Source organism: Fukomys damarensis, unplaced genomic scaffold (assembly GCF_012274545.1).
Source record: "Fukomys damarensis isolate Sample0158 unplaced genomic scaffold, DMR_v1.0_HiC HiC_scaffold_10, whole genome shotgun sequence".
Taxonomy (NCBI): domain Eukaryota; kingdom Metazoa; phylum Chordata; class Mammalia; order Rodentia; family Bathyergidae; genus Fukomys; species Fukomys damarensis.
The window spans coordinates 29,930,430-29,948,645 of NW_022900922.1; the positions used below are offsets into that span (position 1 = coordinate 29,930,430).

At 38.2% G+C, this 18,216-nt stretch overlaps 1 protein-coding gene across 1 annotated transcript in view; it reads right to left on the reverse strand.

Moving 5' to 3' along the window:
• The window catches only part of Sycp2l (synaptonemal complex protein 2 like), a 58,721-nt gene that overhangs the window by 11,836 nt on the left and 28,669 nt on the right, over window positions 1-18,216 (reverse strand). The window contains exons 21-25 of the mRNA XM_033761788.1: window positions 15,405-15,552; window positions 14,699-14,748; window positions 11,927-12,056; window positions 8,375-8,448; window positions 8,130-8,199 (exon numbers count right to left, since the gene is read on the reverse strand). Coding sequence (XP_033617679.1) covers window positions 8,130-8,199; window positions 8,375-8,448; window positions 11,927-12,056; window positions 14,699-14,748; window positions 15,405-15,552 — 472 coding nt within the window. The remainder of the gene's footprint in view (window positions 1-8,129; window positions 8,200-8,374; window positions 8,449-11,926; window positions 12,057-14,698; window positions 14,749-15,404; window positions 15,553-18,216) is intronic.

An 18,216-nucleotide genomic window follows, 5' to 3' on the forward strand; every position in this document is an offset into this window, starting at 1 on the left:
ATCAAGAAAGTCATCTCATTAATAATAGCTACAAAAGCAATACCTAATAGTTTCTCTGGGGTGATAAACTAAAAGTGTAAATAAGAATCAAAATGTATAACTGACAGTGTGAAATACGAAGAAAAGGGCTAAAGGTGTAGGGGAATTGGGAGGGGTGGGGAAAGGTATGAAGGCAAAAGAAAAAATAAGAAAAAAGAAAAAAATGGAAACCAGTCTTTGTAAATAGGGAGGAGTGGAGGGGGTTCAGGGAGGCCAGGGGAACGGGGAAAAAATGAGAACCAAGACCTGGCATGTAAGAGTACGTAAGATCCCAATGATGAATGTGACTATACTGTAAACCTAAAATGTACCAATAAAGAAAAAAAATAGCTACAAAATAAACAAAAATCTCTATGGAAAAAAATTTAATGAAAGAGATGGAAGAGCTCTAAATTGAAAAATGAAAGAGGACATAAAGTACAAAGAAATCATGTCATAGTTTAGAAGACTCAACATTGTTAAAAATCCCACACACTCAAATCAATGTACATATTCAGTGGAATCCCTATGAAAAATGTGTATGGAACAACAAAACTCTGACTAGCCAAAGCCATTTTGGAGACAAATGGTAGAGTAGGAGGTATTATACTCCCTGACCTCAAGGTACGACACAGCTGTACTGATCAAAACTTCAGGGAATTAGCATAAAACAGGGACAAGGGCTAATGGGGCAGAACAGAGATCCTGAAAGTAAACCCATGCATCCACAGCAAACTGATTTTTTACAAAAGGTGCTAAGAAGATACATGGGGAAAGGGCAGTCTCTTGAGCAAATGTGCTGGGGGAATGGAACATCCACATGAAGAAGAGTGAAACCAGACTCTTATCTCTCACCAGTTATAAAAACAAACCCAGAGTGGATTTAAAAGACATAGAGATTACAGACTTAAGATATGAAAGTACTAGAAAAAAGCACAGGAGAAATGCTTTAGGAAACTGAAACAGCCAAGGACTTTTTGGAAAAGATGCCAAAATGCAAGAAACAAAAGCAAAAATAGACAAATGGAATTATATCAAACTAAAAAGCCTCTGCACAGCAAGAGAATCAACCAACCATAGAGAGACAAGTTACGGAATGTACAGAAACTGTACATCTCACAAGTAATTGATATCCAGAATACAGAAAGAACTTGAAAACCTCAATAGCAAAGTGAGAAAAAAAAACCTAAAAAGACCATTAGCTCTAAATAAACATTTCTCAAAACGGGGGGGCATGCAAATGTCCAAAATATACATGAAAAACTGCTCAACATCATGTATTAGGGAAATACAAATAAAAACCACAACAACATCTCACCTCACCCCAATAAAAATGGCTGCTATTAAAATAACAAGTTACCACGGGTTGGTAAGGAGGTGGAGAAGACGGAATCCTTGCACACTGCTGATGAGGATTTGAAGAGTCTCAAAAAATTAAAAAGAGAACTACGATGCGATCCAGCAACCCCACTGCTGACTGCTGGGTGTATCTCCAAGGAAAGGAAACCGTTCGCAGAAGAGACATTTGCACTCCCAGGTTCACTGCAGTGTTGTTCACAATCGTGAAGAAATAGGAGCAACCCAGGAGTCTGTCAAGTGAGGAAGGGTAAAGAAACTCTGGTACATACTATGGTGAAATTGTATTCCCTGCAAAAAGGAATACATTCCTTTCAGTTTTGCCAACACACTTGGAACTGGAGAGATTATTTTGTTAGGTTAAATAAGCCAGGCACAGAAAGACAAGTGCCATATTTTCTCTCAGCTCTGCAGTCTCACAGAAGCATCTGGGAGGAGGAGGAGCTACTGGGGCAAGGAGAGCAGAAGGCTGTGAGGAAAGGCGGCTCAGTGTTTCCTAAGTTATAGGTGGGACCAGAACTTCTGGGTGCTACTGCAAAGCAGGGTGACCACCGATAACTACCGCGGGCTAGACATTTTGAAAAGCTAAGAGAAAGTATTTCCAAAGCTTCACCATAAAGAAATGATAAATGTTTGAGGACATAAATATATCGAGCCCAACTTAAATGTTATGCAATGTCTATAAATATAAATCAAAATATTACATGGCATTCTGTTATTATATACACTGCTTTTTGGGTATTACTTAAAAATAAAAATTGAAAACCTACTGAAATAAAAAGATAACTGCCATTTACATAAATACAATTTGCATGCATGTAACTTTTTATATATTACAAAAACATAAGCAAAAATTTAATATTAAACACATTATGAAGTATACCTGTTTGGAGTAGAGCTATCGCACTGAGGGGTATGAGTGAAAAATCAGAAGGAAGCACCCAGATTCAAAAAAACCACACCACTTAAAAGGATAAAAATCAACATGAAAAGACAATGGAACATTACAAAGTCTTCAAACAATGAGTAGATTAAGAATTTACACTGTCAACCTAAGTTAAAAGTTACAGCCAAATATTTTTAAAAGGAAAACAGTCCATATGGTGAAATAATTTTAAAGCCTTAGAAAGGTAATGAAATGACAGAACTAAGAAATAGTGTCTGATTAGTAAAAATGGGCATAACTCTCATACGTGCAAAGCAGAATTTTCGAATTTGTTACAAAGAAAAAGAGTTTGAAGAAGAGTTTGCCTGAGAAGTGCAAAGAAAACAAGAAAGGAAAAGAAAATGAGATTTCCAAGATTAAATGAAGGAGAATTCCAGCCAAAATGCATCAATTTAACAAGAACAAAAGGGTAAAGAAACAGATCACCTCATCCCACTTCAAAGAAGAATCACAAATAACTTCCAAGAAAAATGAGAAGGTGCAAACTGATGAAGATTATTAAGCGCAGAAGAAAGCAGTGTGCCTACCACGAGCAGGAGGCAGCGAAACAAGCATCAGAAAGATGCCGTAGTCAAGAAAACCTCAGCTACTGGAATTCCGAGACACTCATTATTAAAAACACCTACTCTCTCTAAGCAAAACCAGGCTTTAAAATATCCATAGGGAATCGGGCAGTGCACAAAATGCCCTGGGAGATCCATAAAGAACCAGATGATTGCTAGAAATGAAAACCTAATTCAATGACAGTTACAGTAGCCGATCAGACACAGGTGAAGAAGAGTAGTTGTGAAAGCAGTGAGACTGTCCAGTGTGCAAAGAGAGCAAGAAAATGGAGACAGACCAGAGTGGTTAAGGCACCTGGAGTAGAGGATGAGAGGGAATGTAAGGGATCGTTAAGAAGCACAGTTAACATTTACTTTTTTAAAATTTAAAAGTAAATTACACGTTGTCATGAAGCTCAGAATCCTCCCCTTCGCTTCCAACACTCATCCCGTCATACTCGCCACTTTCTGAAGCAATTCTGGGAGCCCTCTCTCAGAAGGACTTCGTGAAGTAGGGTCAAAAATAAGGTAATCACTGCTGCCAAGCGCCAAAGAAAAGGCAGGCTTGCAAAGACACGATGGTGGGTCCTCAACCGCTTTATTCCTGGATCTGGCACTTGGGGACTGCAGAATCTTTTAAAAGTCAAAGTCAGCAGGGAAGGAATTGATTCAGAATGTCCAGGCAGCCACGGTGGCACAGCTAAAGACCCTCACGAGAGAGGGCTTCCGGAACTGCTTCAGAAAGTGGCGAGGACGATGGGCTAAGTGCATTGCGGCAGTGCGGTTTTGAGAGGATTCGGGGCAATGCATCTTTAACTGTGATCATTTTTAAAAACTTAAAAACAACAGTTTTCTATTGCATGTGGTACTCTGTATATAACTGATGTTCAAGGAGGAGATGAATGAGCCAGAATCAGTACTATATTTGAGGAGATAATGGCTGAGGATGTTCCAGAATGGATGCAAGTAGTATATATTCAAATTTCCCACAAACACCAAGGGAAATAACATGAAGACCATATTTTAAATTGTAAGTGAAAAATCACCAAAGATACATTGAAAACCTCCTACACATACTCAGAGAGGTGAAAAATTATTTCAGAGTGATTGACAACTAAATTTCCAGTTAGCAAGGAGAAAAATAAAAAGCAGAAGAATAATTTGACATACTGATTGAAAAAGTCAACCTAATATTTTACACACAAATAAAGGCAAGACATGCATATTCAGGCAAGCAAAAAAAAAATTTTTTTTGAGGGGGTGGACTGGAGATTGAGTGTGGTGCCACTGAGCTACATCCCTGTCAGGTAAGCAAAATTTGAAGCTCGTCTTAAATTTTAAACTAAAATTAAAATCAGCACATAAGGTGGCTAGAGCTGATCCATGGGATTGAAAGGCCTTATGGTCTTATAGAATCAAGGAAGAAAACAATATTATTGATTAAATTTAGATATAAAAAGCTACGCGGACTATAAGTTAGCAGATGAAAAGAGTTTATGAGGAATGATCCAAACAGTGAATGTTTAAATTTGTGTTTACAACAAAAGACACATTAATATCCCCTAAAATATTCTCTCTTGTTTTGAATATGCTTTTCCCACCGAATTCTTGTCACCTTCCAAAGCACTTCTAGAAGTCGTCTTTCATAGCTTCATGATAAAAAATACTTTGAATGCTGCTGCCATCTGCCATCCAATGAAACGTAAAAACACTGTGGTGTGCCCTCATCCACCCTATTCACCAGTCTGGCTTATTCACCTTCTGTCTGGCTCTTCCCTGAGGTCAAACTGATCATGAAAGGTAAACGTTTTGAATTGATTCAGGACATCAAGACAGAGTCACTAAAAACACTTAGGAGAAATAACTTCTAGCATTGCTTCAAAAAGTGGAAAGGATGGTGGGATAAGTGTGTTCAATGTGAGGGGAGTATTTTGAGGAGGATTAATGGCAATATGTCATTTATTGTAATACATTTTTAATTTAAACATTTACTATATTTATCACACCTCATACAAATGAAGACAGACGAAAATGAGAAAAGATACTCTATCAAAATACAAAGATATGAGAAAGGAAACAGAATGGTTGGCACGCAGAAAACAAATTGGTAGATAGGTAAGAGTAATTACACTACATGTAAAGTAGACTAAATATTCTAGTTTATGAGGTAAGGGACACAGGAGTCCAACTACTGGCTGTTTATAAGTGACGTTAGCATAAATCTATACATAAAAAATGGGCAGCAGTGCTACACTACAGAAAATCTGAACAAGGGACCAGGGATTTAGCTCAGTGGTGCTGCACCTGCCTAGCAAGCACAAGGTCCTGAGTTCAATCCCTAGTACCCAGGGGGAAAAAAAAAAGAAAATTTGAACAAAAGAAATAACACACTTCAAGACAAAAGCATTACTGGAGATAACGTTACCTTGTTATAATAAAAGCTTAAATATACCACAAGATAAACATAAAGTAACTTACATTTACCTAATATCATGTTTTATTCATACACAGTAAAAATTGGAGAGAACCAGAAAGAAATGAACAGAACCACAATCACAATGAAAGGCTTTAACAGACTTCTTCTAGAAGTTGATAGAACATGACTAAGAAAAATTAGAGCATAAGATCTGAAGAATATAGCTAAGAAATGTTACCTACTAAGTACACATCCATTATAATATCTAGAGTGTAGATATTCTAATGATTGCAAAATATATTCATTTAACCACAACTTATTTTCAATTGGCGTATACTGTACTATGCTATAAATACATCTCAAACTTTCAAAGGAAATAAGCATCCAGATCATGTTCTTAAGCCATTAATACAATCAAACTGAAAAACAACAAAAACAGGAAACTTTTGGAAAGACTTTTGGAAATGAAGAACTACACTTTTAAGTAGGCTTTGGACCAGTGAAGAAAACAAATTTTAACATGGCATTCAAAACTAAACAATTATATATTGCAATGTGAATGCCACCTAAGGCAGTACCTAGAGAGAAATGTTATAGCACTAAATGCATTAATATAAGAAATAATACATTATCTGAATTTTTGGTAGGAAATAATTTCATGCAACTAACCATAAACAAAAGATATATGAATTAGAATTCAGTAACGCTAAACATTTTTGTCTAGAAAAAAGAGAAATGATCACGAATACACCATCAAGAGATAGAAGTACAAACCACAGAAAGAAGATCTTACAACAGAGCTCACCAAGGAGTAGCAGCTAGAACTGAAAAATAAAGATCTCCCAGCGATAGTTATAAAAAGACAACTCTGTAGACAGCTGAGCAAGATATTTTGGACACTATATAAGCAAGAAAATTGGCTGTTTAAAAGGATGTTAAACTTTAATTAGGGATATTTGAATTATAGCTTCAATGTACATAGTTTAAAATACTGAGAGTTGTTAAAGGGGTAAAACAAAAGAAGTCTCATACACACCTGGTGGAAAGGAAATGGATACAACCAGATTAAATTTTGGGGGCCACACTTCAAACTATTAAACACAAAAAACACACACACACACAACAACAACAACAACAACCCAGAAATTCTACTCATAAAAATATAACTAGAGAAAAATGTTTCCTATATATCTGGAGAACTATACATGATTCTTCATAGCAGCATTATTTATAAAAATAAAAAATACTTCAAAAGTTCGAATATCCTACAACACTGGAATGGATAAATTATAGTATATTTGTATACCTGAACATTAAACTTTGGTGAAGAATAATATACTTCTCATACATACATCAGCATTAAAGGGTGAGCCAAACTAGGTTGCACAAGATATACACAGTATGATGTCATTTGTTTACATTTTGAATCAAATAAAGCTAAGCTATGCATCACTTAGGAATACATACAAAGAAAGTAAAACAGTGAAGAATAAGTAGCAGGGTTTTGTTGAGGTTTTGTGTTTATTTCTTGGTCCTGGGGATTAAACCCAGAGTCTGCACACTGCTTTGTCCCTGCTCTCCCTCTTTGTTTTTAGTCTTGAGAGAGGGTCTTGCTAAATTGCCCAGGCTGGGCTTAAACTTGAGATCTTGTTGCCTGAGCCTTCCGGAGTACTGAGATTACTAACATGCACCCCCACACCCAGCTAGCAGAAGGATTTTTGCAAAAGTCAGAAGAGTAGCTGACTCTGAGGAATGGAGGAAATGAACAGGAATCAGCGGGTATGGAAGGATTCTAAGTCAGTTTTCTGGTTCACTTCCTAATCATCCATCCACCTGCACAAAATTTACCATCTCTTGTGAATGTGTCATATTTTTCACAATGCAAAAGTGAAAAAGTAGAGCCAGTGGAATCAAACAAAATGAAGGCGAGTGTCCCATGATAAAGGAAAAGGATAGAAATGGGTTTCAGGAGGGACATCCTGAGATTTTAAAACAGCAATATCTAGAACTAGATATTCAAAAATATTTGTTGTGTTGATATTCTTAATGTCCTATATGTACTTTAAAGGATTTAAAACTTTTTTTTTTTTTTTTTGGTACTGGGATTCTAACTCAGGACCTTGTGCTTGCAAGACAGGTGGTGGTGACACCACTGAGCTAAATCCCGGGCGATGAAACTTTTTGATATTTAATTTAAAATGTAAGGCTAGGGATTCAGCTCAGTGGTTCCGCCGCCTGCCTCATGCGCACAAGGCCCCAAGTTTGGTCCCTGGTACCAAAAAAAAAAAAAAAGGTAAAGAAAATATGCAGTTGAGAAAGATCATAAATAATTAGGTGCTAAATGATTATATCGCATACCTATTCATGAATATCCACATATTATATGTTGGTTTCCGAATACAACATTGTAAACTAGCCCGGAAATCTCTGTACTGCTGTTACCATGAGAAAATGAATTCTGAACTTCTAATAACTTGGTCCCATCTCTTAGAATACTTCTTACAAATGGAGAAGCATCCTGCTTACATGGGGATAGAGCAAGTCCCAGACCAGATCCTCAGAGAAGCACATTCATGTCTCCTCTCAGAGGCTATGCAGGTGGCCTGGCCAGGTGGAGGGACCCAGGTCCCCAGCCTCCTCTCTCTCTGCACGAGTGATTCTGCTTCTGACTGGAGTCCTTGTTTATCCCTTGGGCCCTGGTGAACGTTTGGAGCCAGTAAACTCCTTGCACGGCTGCCTCTGTGCCCAGGCAGTAGTCTGGATCCTCTAAGAGGATTTTTATCTGCTGCAACCTGAATAATGGCCCAGATTAATTGCACTCTGTTCAGCAAAATGTTTATTATTCTCTTACCTTTGTCTTCCAAGTTTGCCAGCTTATGTTTGAATCCTGTATTTTCCATTAATGACTCTTGGTTTATAATCTAAAACACAAACAGGATATATAGAAAATATAGAACGCACATGGAATGACTGTAGAGATAAGCTATTTAGAATGAAGTGGTGCTATAGCATTCCTTTAAAAAAGAATGTACCATTATGCTATGCAAATAAAAATTTTAATTTTAGAAAACCAGCCAAGCAACAATTAAATAATACCTGAGACATGTTTTCTTCAACTTCTGAGTACTCCAAGGCAGATAGATCACTCGGTGGGTGGGGACTTGGAAGTTCTGAATATGAGAGAAAACAGTTTCAAGTGAATAAGCACCCAAAGAAACAAAGGTAAATAATCTTTCACTATTCCTCTCATCATAAAATCTTATCATAAAAGGAGGGGGCATGGTCTTAAATAAAACAAAAAGCTTTATACCTTTCAGGGTATGCATAACTATTAGGTATGTGGGCCTGTAGATAAAATGGAAAGTCAATTACCTCAACTACTTCAGCAGCCTTAGTATCTGCCCTTCTGGCTCCAAATACATGGGCAGAGTTTCTACAGCCTCAACTCTGTGATTCTCTTCTCTCCTTCCATTACTTTACTCTCTGCTTCTATTAGTTTGACTACTGTAGATTCCAATTATAAAGGAGGTTGTACATACTGTATTTGTCTTTCCATGTCTGATTCATTTTACTTAGGATAAAGTCCTCTAAGTTCATCCATTTTGCCACAAATAGAGTTTTCTTGTCATGGAATACAGAAGATACTATTTCATTATGGAACTTGCCTCATCTTCTTCATACATTTATCCCCTGATGGATATTTAGCCTGTTTCCATATCTTGGCTGCTGAGAATAATGCTTCAGTGAGTATAGGAATACAGGTAGCTCTTTAGATATTGGTTGCATAACCCAAAGGGTGTTTTTTTCAGTCAGTAAAGGAGCATCCACACAGTGCTCTACAATGGAAGTACCCATTTACATTCCCATCAACAGTGTAGAAGTGTTTCTCCACATTACTTTTTTCATAACAGCCATCTTAAAAGGAAGTGATGGCTCATTGTGGTTTTGATTTGCATTTCCCTGATGACTAGTAATCTTCTCACTTAGACATTTGTCTTCTTTGGAAAAATGTCTACTCAATTACTTTGCTCATTTTTAATTGGGTAATTTGGTTGTTTGCTATTGAGCTTTCTGGGTTCCTTATACAGTATATTTTGGATTTGGGGAGGAGGTCCTGTGTGTTTTTTGGGGTTTTTTTTTTTTTTTTGGTACCAGAGAGCAAACTGGGGACCTTGAGCTTGTGAGTCAGGTGGTGGCACCACTGAGCTAAATACTGGAGTCCCTATACAGTATACTTTGAATATTAACACCTTATCAGATACGTGGTTTGTAAATGTCTCTCCATTCTACAGGTTGGTGGATGTTTCCTCTGCTGCCAGGGTTTGTTTTGTTACAATCCCACTTATTTTTGCTGCTAGGTTTTGATATATCACCAAAAAAATTGCCACAACCAATATCAAGGAGCTGGTTCAGCCAGGGCCAGTGGTGCACACATGTAACCCAGCTACGTGGAAGTATGAGGCAGGAGGACTGCAAGTTCAAGGCCAGCCTGTGCAATTTTATGAGACCTTGTATCAAACATCAAAACACAGTTGTTTTCCTAAGAGATTAGTTTCCAGTATTATACTTACAATCCTAATCCATTTAATTTTTACCTGATGTAAGACAAGGGTCCACTTGCATTATTTTCATCCAGTTTTCTCACCACTTATTGAACAGACTGTCTCTATGCACTCAGCATCCTTCTCAAAGATTAGTTGGTTTTATTACTGATCTTTCTCTTTTCCACTTCATCAGTCTGTGCCCATATATGCCAATTTTTGTTTTGTAATACAGTTTAAAATCAGAGTATGATGTGCCCACCTGTGTCATTCTTGGCTATTTAGGGTCTTTTGCAGTTTCATACAAATTTTAGGATTGTTCTTGATGAAACAACCAAAAATTTGATAGATTGTGTGGAATCTGTGGAATAGATCTGTGTTGTGGAATAGTATGGACATTTTGATATTAATTCTTCCAATCCATGAACATGGGATAGCTTTTCCTTTGTGTCTTCAATTTTCTCAATGCCTTATAAGTTTTGAGTATGCAGGCCTTTTGCCTCCTTGGTTAAATGTATTCCTAAATATTCTATTCTTTATATTATTACAAATGGGATTATTTTCTTGATTCCTTTTTCAGGAATAATTCATTGCAAGCATTCAGAACACAAGGGATATTATGAACAGAGCCACAATAAACATGGGCACATTCAGGCACCTCTTTGGCTCCTCTTACTGTCTTTGGATACCTATCAAGTAGAAAACTGGCTCATATGATAGATTTTTAATTTTCTAAAGAATCACTGCACTGTTCTCCATGGTAACTGTCCTGACTTACATTCCCACCAACAGTATATTCCAATTCCTTCACCTCCACATTTTTGCCAGCACTGATGCCCATCTGGATAATAGCCACCTTAACTGAGGTGAAATGGTATCTCATCATGGTTTTGATTTGCATTTCCTTGATGACTACTGAGGTTGAGCATTTTTCTGTATATTTGTTGGATATCTTACTTTTCTCATTGCAGGGACAAAATTTGATACACAAGTTAAAGGAGAAAAAGTTTATTTTAGTGCACAGTTTGTAGAAGCTTCATTCCATAATGAACTGGTTCCAAGGTAGGGCAGTATGGCAAAGGAGGGTGGCAGGTAGGAGGCAGCACAAATATACTGACTAGCAACACAGTCATGATGAATTATCCTTTAGATGTGCTACTGAATTCAATTTGCTAGATTTTGTTTGATATTATTTTCTTTGCTTTGTTGGTGGGCTACTAGAGATTGAATCTAGGGTATCATGTATACTAGACAGCAGGATTTGCTAAAATCTCATTGATAACTTTTCCATCTCTTTTCACAGGGATGCTGGTCTACAGCTCTCTTGTTTGCTTTTGAAAGGTTTTGATAATAGGATAATGTTGGCCTCACAGAATGAGTTTGGAAGTATTTTCTCCCCTTTTACCCTATGAAATAGTTTGAGAAGCATTGGTCTTTTTTTAAAAGTTTGGTAAAATTTAGCATTGGAGGCATCCAGTCCTGGGCTTCTCTGCTGGATTTTATTAGTCAATCTCATTATTTGTTCTTGGTTCATTCATATTTTTATGTCCTCATGGCTCAACATTCATAGGTCATATATACCTTGAAATGCATCCATTCCATTCCAATGGGTCCATTTTCCAATTTGGTGATCAAGTTTTTAATAATTATGAATGATCCTTTGTATTTCTGTTGTATCAGTTATGTCTTCCTTTTTACTCCTAGTTTTACTATTTGGGTCTTCTCAAGTTTCTTCATTAGTCAAACTAAAGGCTTTTTTTAGCTTTATCTTTTCAAACAGCCAACTTTTTATTGATCACTTTTTTTCCTGTCTCTCCTCTGATCATTCTTTCCTTTTAAGTAGTTTGGGTTTGACTGGTTCTTGCTTTCCCATGTTAGATGCATTGTTTTGGTTATTTATTTGAATTCTTTCTATTTCTTTGATGTAGCTACTCATTGCTATAAATCTCCTTCTCAGTACCATTTTGGCTATTCCACAAATTTTGGTATGTCATAGCTTAACTGGAGACATTAAAGAGAAAAATTATTTCTTCACCCTTTTCTCATATCAGAATACTTATCCACAAATTTAATTTCTTTTTATATAAAACAACAGAAAATCATTTACCAGTTTTCTGCACAGAATCTTCAAGACTTAAAAAGGCAGAACTACCCTGGAGTTTTCTTCCAGACATTTCTGAAGGTGTGGCACTGTTTTGTCTGGAGCTGTCTTTCCATACTGGTGTTAGAAGTTTAGCCTAAAACATAATACATAATAAGTATTAAAGTTATCAAAAATTCCAAGACATTTGAATATCCTTTTAAGAAATTTAAGTATCAGATTTATCACATTAAAAAATAAGCACTGAACCATAGACTCCAGAATTGCAAGAACATTTAGGTCATATTTCAAATAAAAACTCTAGGTCAGTGTTTCTTAAAGTGTGGGTAAAGTCCAGCGTATCAGAAACACAAAGGAACCTGATAGAAATCCAAATTCCCAAGTCTCACTCACCTATAACCTACTCAATCAGAAACCCTTGAGAAGGACACAGCAATTTATAGGCTAATATGGCATCCCAGTCCTTCTGAGGAGCAGTGCAGTTTGAGTGCCACTGCTCTAAATCGAAAGTTGGCAAGCTGCAACCCAGCGTCTGTTCTTGTAATGAACTTGTAGTGGAACACAGTTCAATGCTCATTTCCATGTCATCAAAGGCAACTCTCAAGCTAAAGGCAGAGTTAATCTGTTGCCACAGAGTCAGTATGGCTCACAGATGTAAAATATTTACTATCTGGCCTTTTACAGAAAGCTTGCCCACCCTTAAAGTTATTCCATTTTACTCCAGCAGAGAAGTGTGTTGGGAATGGAAAGTCAGCAATATCATCACTAAAAATCAGCACAGACTTCTTACGTGATGCCTAACTTGCACTTATGAATTCAAATCTGTGATGTTTCTTTGGTACCTATTGAAAACCAGAACTATATTTACCAGTGTCTATTCTTTGGTCCATTTCTAATTGATAACTTATTATTTCAATTTGAACTCATCAACAAAATGGTGAACACGTTCACAATGGGGCCATAACTCGCATGCCTCACTGCTGGGTGGCTTTGAACCACCAGTGTTCCACGCGTGACTGTCCCATCAGGTGCTGTGGCATGGTCCCACTTGCCACAGGACAAGCCACCTGAGACAGCATTGCACATACCTCCTGTGGTTCAAGCCAGCAGGAGTGCGTTAAATATAGTTACTCCTCCTTATCCATGGGTTCAGCACCTACAAATTCAGCCAACTACAGCTCAAAAGCATTCAAAAAAGCATAGTGACTGCACTCTACATAAAGAATATTTTTTGGTCAGCCGGGTGTGGTGGCGCATGCCTGTTATCCCAGCACTTGGGAGGCCGAGGCAGGAGGATCGCTGTGAGTTCAAGACCAGTCTGGGCTACATAGTGAGTTCCAGGTCAGTCTCGACTACATAGTAAGATCCTGTCTCAAAAAAAAAAAGAATATTTTTTGGTCAGCCGGGTGTGGTGGCGCATGCCTGTTATCCCAGCACTTGGGAGGCCGAGGCAGGAGGATCGCTGTGAGTTCAAGACCAGTCTGGGCTACATAGTGAGTTCCAGGTCAGTCTCGACTACATAGTAAGATCCTGTCTCAAAAAAAAAAAGAATATTTTTTGGTCTTACTTTTTAAACATCACAGTTTAACTATAATATGTACGTTTCACTAGGTGTTATAAGTAATATATAAGGATTTACGTGAGGATAAGTATTTCAGGTTATATGCAAACCCTCTGCCATTTTATGCGGAACTTGAGTATCCAGAGTTGGGTGTCCAAAGAGAATCCTGGAACCAGTCACTCACAGATATGGAGGGTTATCTACTTACTTTGACTCACAGGTTTAGTAAAGTCTCTGTCCTTGCACAATGTGAAACTCCTTTAGATTCCCAGAGGGCAGTGCACTGCTGGCTGACCAGGCAAATGGAGCTGTACTTGGAGCCCTTGCCCACAATGTCCTTTCTGCAAAGGAAGGCAGAGGGCTGCTGATACCCTCGGAACACAGCCGTCGCCCCTTGCAAAGCCCACAGGGAGCTGGCAAGGTGCTTTGCAGTCTGTGTATCTCATTTGACAAGAAACAGGAAACAAATGCTAAGAGAAGTAATTCAGCCAATAAAGACTCAAAATTTGGTTTTGAATTGGTCCAAAGGACATTGCTGTGGGGTTGGGGGGACAGGGAGCAGAGTGCCACACTGGGGACTACACTCAGGACTTTACACTGAACGACATCCTCAGTTTGAGTTTGTTTCTTTTCAGTTTTTATTTTGAAACTTTTACTAAATCATCAGGTTGCCCAGGCTGGACGCAAATGTAACAATTCTGTGTGAGCTTCTCAGAGATCACAGGCATGTGCCACCACGCCCAGCTCATATTCAGAAGTCCTTGATACAAAACTAGGGAAAATAAGACACTTCCAGTGTTTATTCAGTATTTCTGTAAGCCAGAAGACATTTTAACCACTTGCAAAATGAAGACTTAAATGCTAAGGCATCACAAGCTTTGGAAGTAACATGTCAACAAATTGAAAACTGAAGGGAGAATAAACCACTACATTTACCTTAAAATATAAACTCAAAAGAGCATATCTCTGTCTGAAATCAGAACAGCTAAGATGTTTATCATCCTCCAGAATAAGGATCCTTCAGCAACATTTGTGAACAATGACAACAGATCCCAAGTCCTTAGCTAAGATTCCTAAAAATGTTCAACAGTCCCTGTAGTTCCTCTTGACAGTGATTGCCATACCAGTAGACCATGGTTATTCTGGGAGATATTTTTTGAGAAATAAATGCAGTTTAACCCATAAAGATCCACAGCAGCCCAATCAAATTTACTTACTTGACCTTCCTCATGTTCACTGCCACTACTGTGAGGGAAAAGTGGCAAAACTAAAAAATGAAAGAAATTACATTTATGAGACATGTGGAAATTCACTCCTAGACATGACCAAAGCATAATACATTCATGTTTTAGACTTGTCACAGTGAAATGCATTTATGTAATATACATTACAATAAAATTCCACTTTGCCCTTTCCCAGTTATACACACCAACAGTGAGAGCGATCTCCACTGTGATACCTTGCTTGAGTGCCCACCTTTAAGATCTCTTTCCAATTATTTGACCTTGTTCACCATTCAGCAGGAATTCTCTACTCCAAATCTTGTCCCTAAAAATCGCCTCCATATATCCCTGTTTCATCTTAGTAGTTTAACCCAAGTGTTTCCCCTTTTCTGAGCTCTTCAAATCCTATTCTTTTCCCAAGAACTCGCTGGAATCCCACCTACCTCTCCCTTGAAAATAATACCAGCTCATGCCAGATTCTTATCTGAGCCCCTACTCCATTTACCCACAACTCACATTTGACAGTGGGCAGCCAATCCCATAATAATCCGTTTCAGGCACATGCATCTTACCTTTCCAATGTAATTGTAACAGGAAAGGAGGGCATGTGCTCATGTTTCTTTGGTTCCCTCTCCCATGCTGAAAAATAAAAACCTGTTAAGCGAGAAATGACCCCAAGGAAGACAAGCACCACACTTACTTTTCATCTTGCTTCTCTCTCTCATCTTTCTTCTGCTGGAGTATGATTTTAAGGATTTCCTTTTCTGGTTACTGGTCCAGGGGAGTTCACTGGTACTAGAACTTGAATCGTGCTCCTTCTCAGAAAAGAGATGTTTCCTGTAGTCAGACTTTTACAAACAGTTGAGAACTTCTAAATGGGTGCTACTGTTAATATATGTGCAATTAAACATATTAATATGCATATTGTATCTTAAACACATTACTATTAGACATAAAAGAAACTCCTAGAAGACTGGGCTGTCTTCCATAATAAAAAAGCACAGAAGAAAGGAGAAGAACAAAGATTATTTCATGAATCAATTCCCAATCTGCTGTCAAGGATGACAAAATTGTCTTTGCAGGCCTATTTGCAACTGAACAGCAGCTACATGTCATCTCAAAGCAGCTGTACCTGAATATTGTGCCAGTGCTACAAGTTCAAAGCACAAACTCAAGTGACAAAATAAACTATAAAAATGTTTTGCGAAGACACCCAAAGAACTAAACCCAAACGTGATAATTTTTGTTTCAAGCTCAAAGCATTTGGAAATTAAGCCCAGCCTATAAGACGTTAGACATTTACTATAAGATTAATCTCTTCCGGTAAGTGACTCAACTGTATTTTGACATCTATATATTTTAATCTTTTTCAGTTTTTGCATTAATTTTTTATAAATGCTGTGATGAAAAATGCTTTAGAGGCCGGACATGGTGGCACACACCTGTAATCCCAGCACTTGGGAGGCTGAGGCAAGAAGATCGCTGTGAGTTCGAGACCAGCCTGGGCTACATAGTGAGTTCCAGGTCAGTCTCAACTATACAGTGAGACCCTGTCTCAAAAAATCAAAGGAAAAAAAAAAAGCTTTATATAGAGGATTTTTTTCTTATTTTAACAGAAAAGCACACTGAGTTCTGCTGAGTGTTTCCAAGGACTTGGTCCCCACACATCTGGCCTTTTCAAAGCCTCCACCATTCAGTGGTAACAATTCTCATTCAGGCCAGAGGGGATATTAAGTAGTGAAAATATTGCAGAGACTTCTCAAATGGAAAACACATCAGCCAGCGGCTTTACCCGCATCTGAGGTGGTCAAAAGCCAAGTCAGCTCCTGAGGCCACTCGAGTAACCCTGGACCACGCTTTCACTTGCTGGTGATGTCATTTCACGTAACATGTAAGGTGCGTGATGATTTATCTTTTAAATGACCCATTAACTTCTCTTTTAAATTGCTTAGTCACTCTTTAGCATTTTGTAGTAATCACTCTAAACGAGAAACCCGTGTATACATTTATGGTGTACATGATGTAATGATGCGTGTATACATTGTCGAATAAATCAATTGATCATACATATCACTTCACTTATTTGTGGAGAAGACACCTAAAACCTACCCTCATAGCAATTTTCAAGTATTTATATTAAGTACCATCATTGCAACATACAATAGATCTTTCAGATTTATTCCTCCTGTCTAAAGGAATAGTTACCTTTGATCAACGTCACCCCCATACCCAATCCCAAAGACCCACCCGGTAAACACTTCCTACGAGTTCAGCTTTTCCAAATTCCACATGAGTGAGATCATGCGGGACTTCTCTGTGTCTGGCTTATTTCGTTTGACATGGCGTCCTCCATCCTCATCTAAGCAGTCACAAGAGACAGGATTCCCTTTTTAGTAAGGCTGAGGATCCAGTGTGCATAAGAACCACACTCCTGTTACCATCCATCCTGATTAGAGTGACTTCTAAAAGGAACTTTGTGAGCCACACTCACTTGCCTCTTACCCTTAAGGGGAAACCCCAAATGGCTGTGGAGCCCTGCAATTTGTTCTAGAGCTCAGCCCAGGGTCTTACAAAGGACAAGCATTCTTCATTTAATGCATCCACCTTAAGAACCATGCAGCAAGGCTTTCCCAGTTTCTCTGGCTTTACATCAAAAGATATGTGAAGTTATTAACAAAAATAAGAGTGCCTAGAGCAAGGGCCCTCACATATGATTGAATCACCAGAAAGAGGCTTTATTTTTAAAATTCCAAAGTGTGGGAATAAAGTCCAAGTCTCAGAAGGGACACAAATTTCACTATTTTTTGAAGACAATTTGAAGCTCAAACAGCAGCACATCAGAACTATTGCCAGAAGAAAGCTTTCTAGGGGTTTATCCTATTTGTGTGCAACTCATGATCTCAATTTTAGAAAAGCCTATCATAGAATGACCACTGGAGATTTTTTAAATACACTAACTACACACATAGAGCGCTATGCTTTCCAAAGAGAAAGGCCAGCAGCAGCGACTCACTGGACAGGGGTCGTTCAGCTCATAAAGACACAAAACCATGTCGCTGCACTGATGAAACATCCTTTACAGCTATCTAATAGACCTGATCTTGTCAGGATAAGTCTTAGGTGGCTTCTTTTCTGCTTACTAATATTTTTTCTTACAACAAAGCAAGAACAGGGTGAGGTTCAAAAATCTAACCAATCAAAAAAGTATTTTAAGGAGGGGAACACCAAGTGTCCTTTTTTAATTTTTTGGTACTAGGTATCGAACTCGGGACCCTGTGCTGGTGAGGCAGCCTACCCTGATAGATCTCCCTTTCTCATAGATCTGAGTTTAAGTGTTGGTTACCATGGCAATGTCTCCCCTCTCCCACTCTGGAACTCAGTCAGGTAGGGGACCGGACCCATTGCCCATCATCTAAAGTGAGGGGGCCAATCCAAGAAGGGAGAATTCGCTTGCTACAGTGGGAAGGGACTGAGTGGAGGAGCTCATCTTCAAATTCTCCACTACCTGTTTG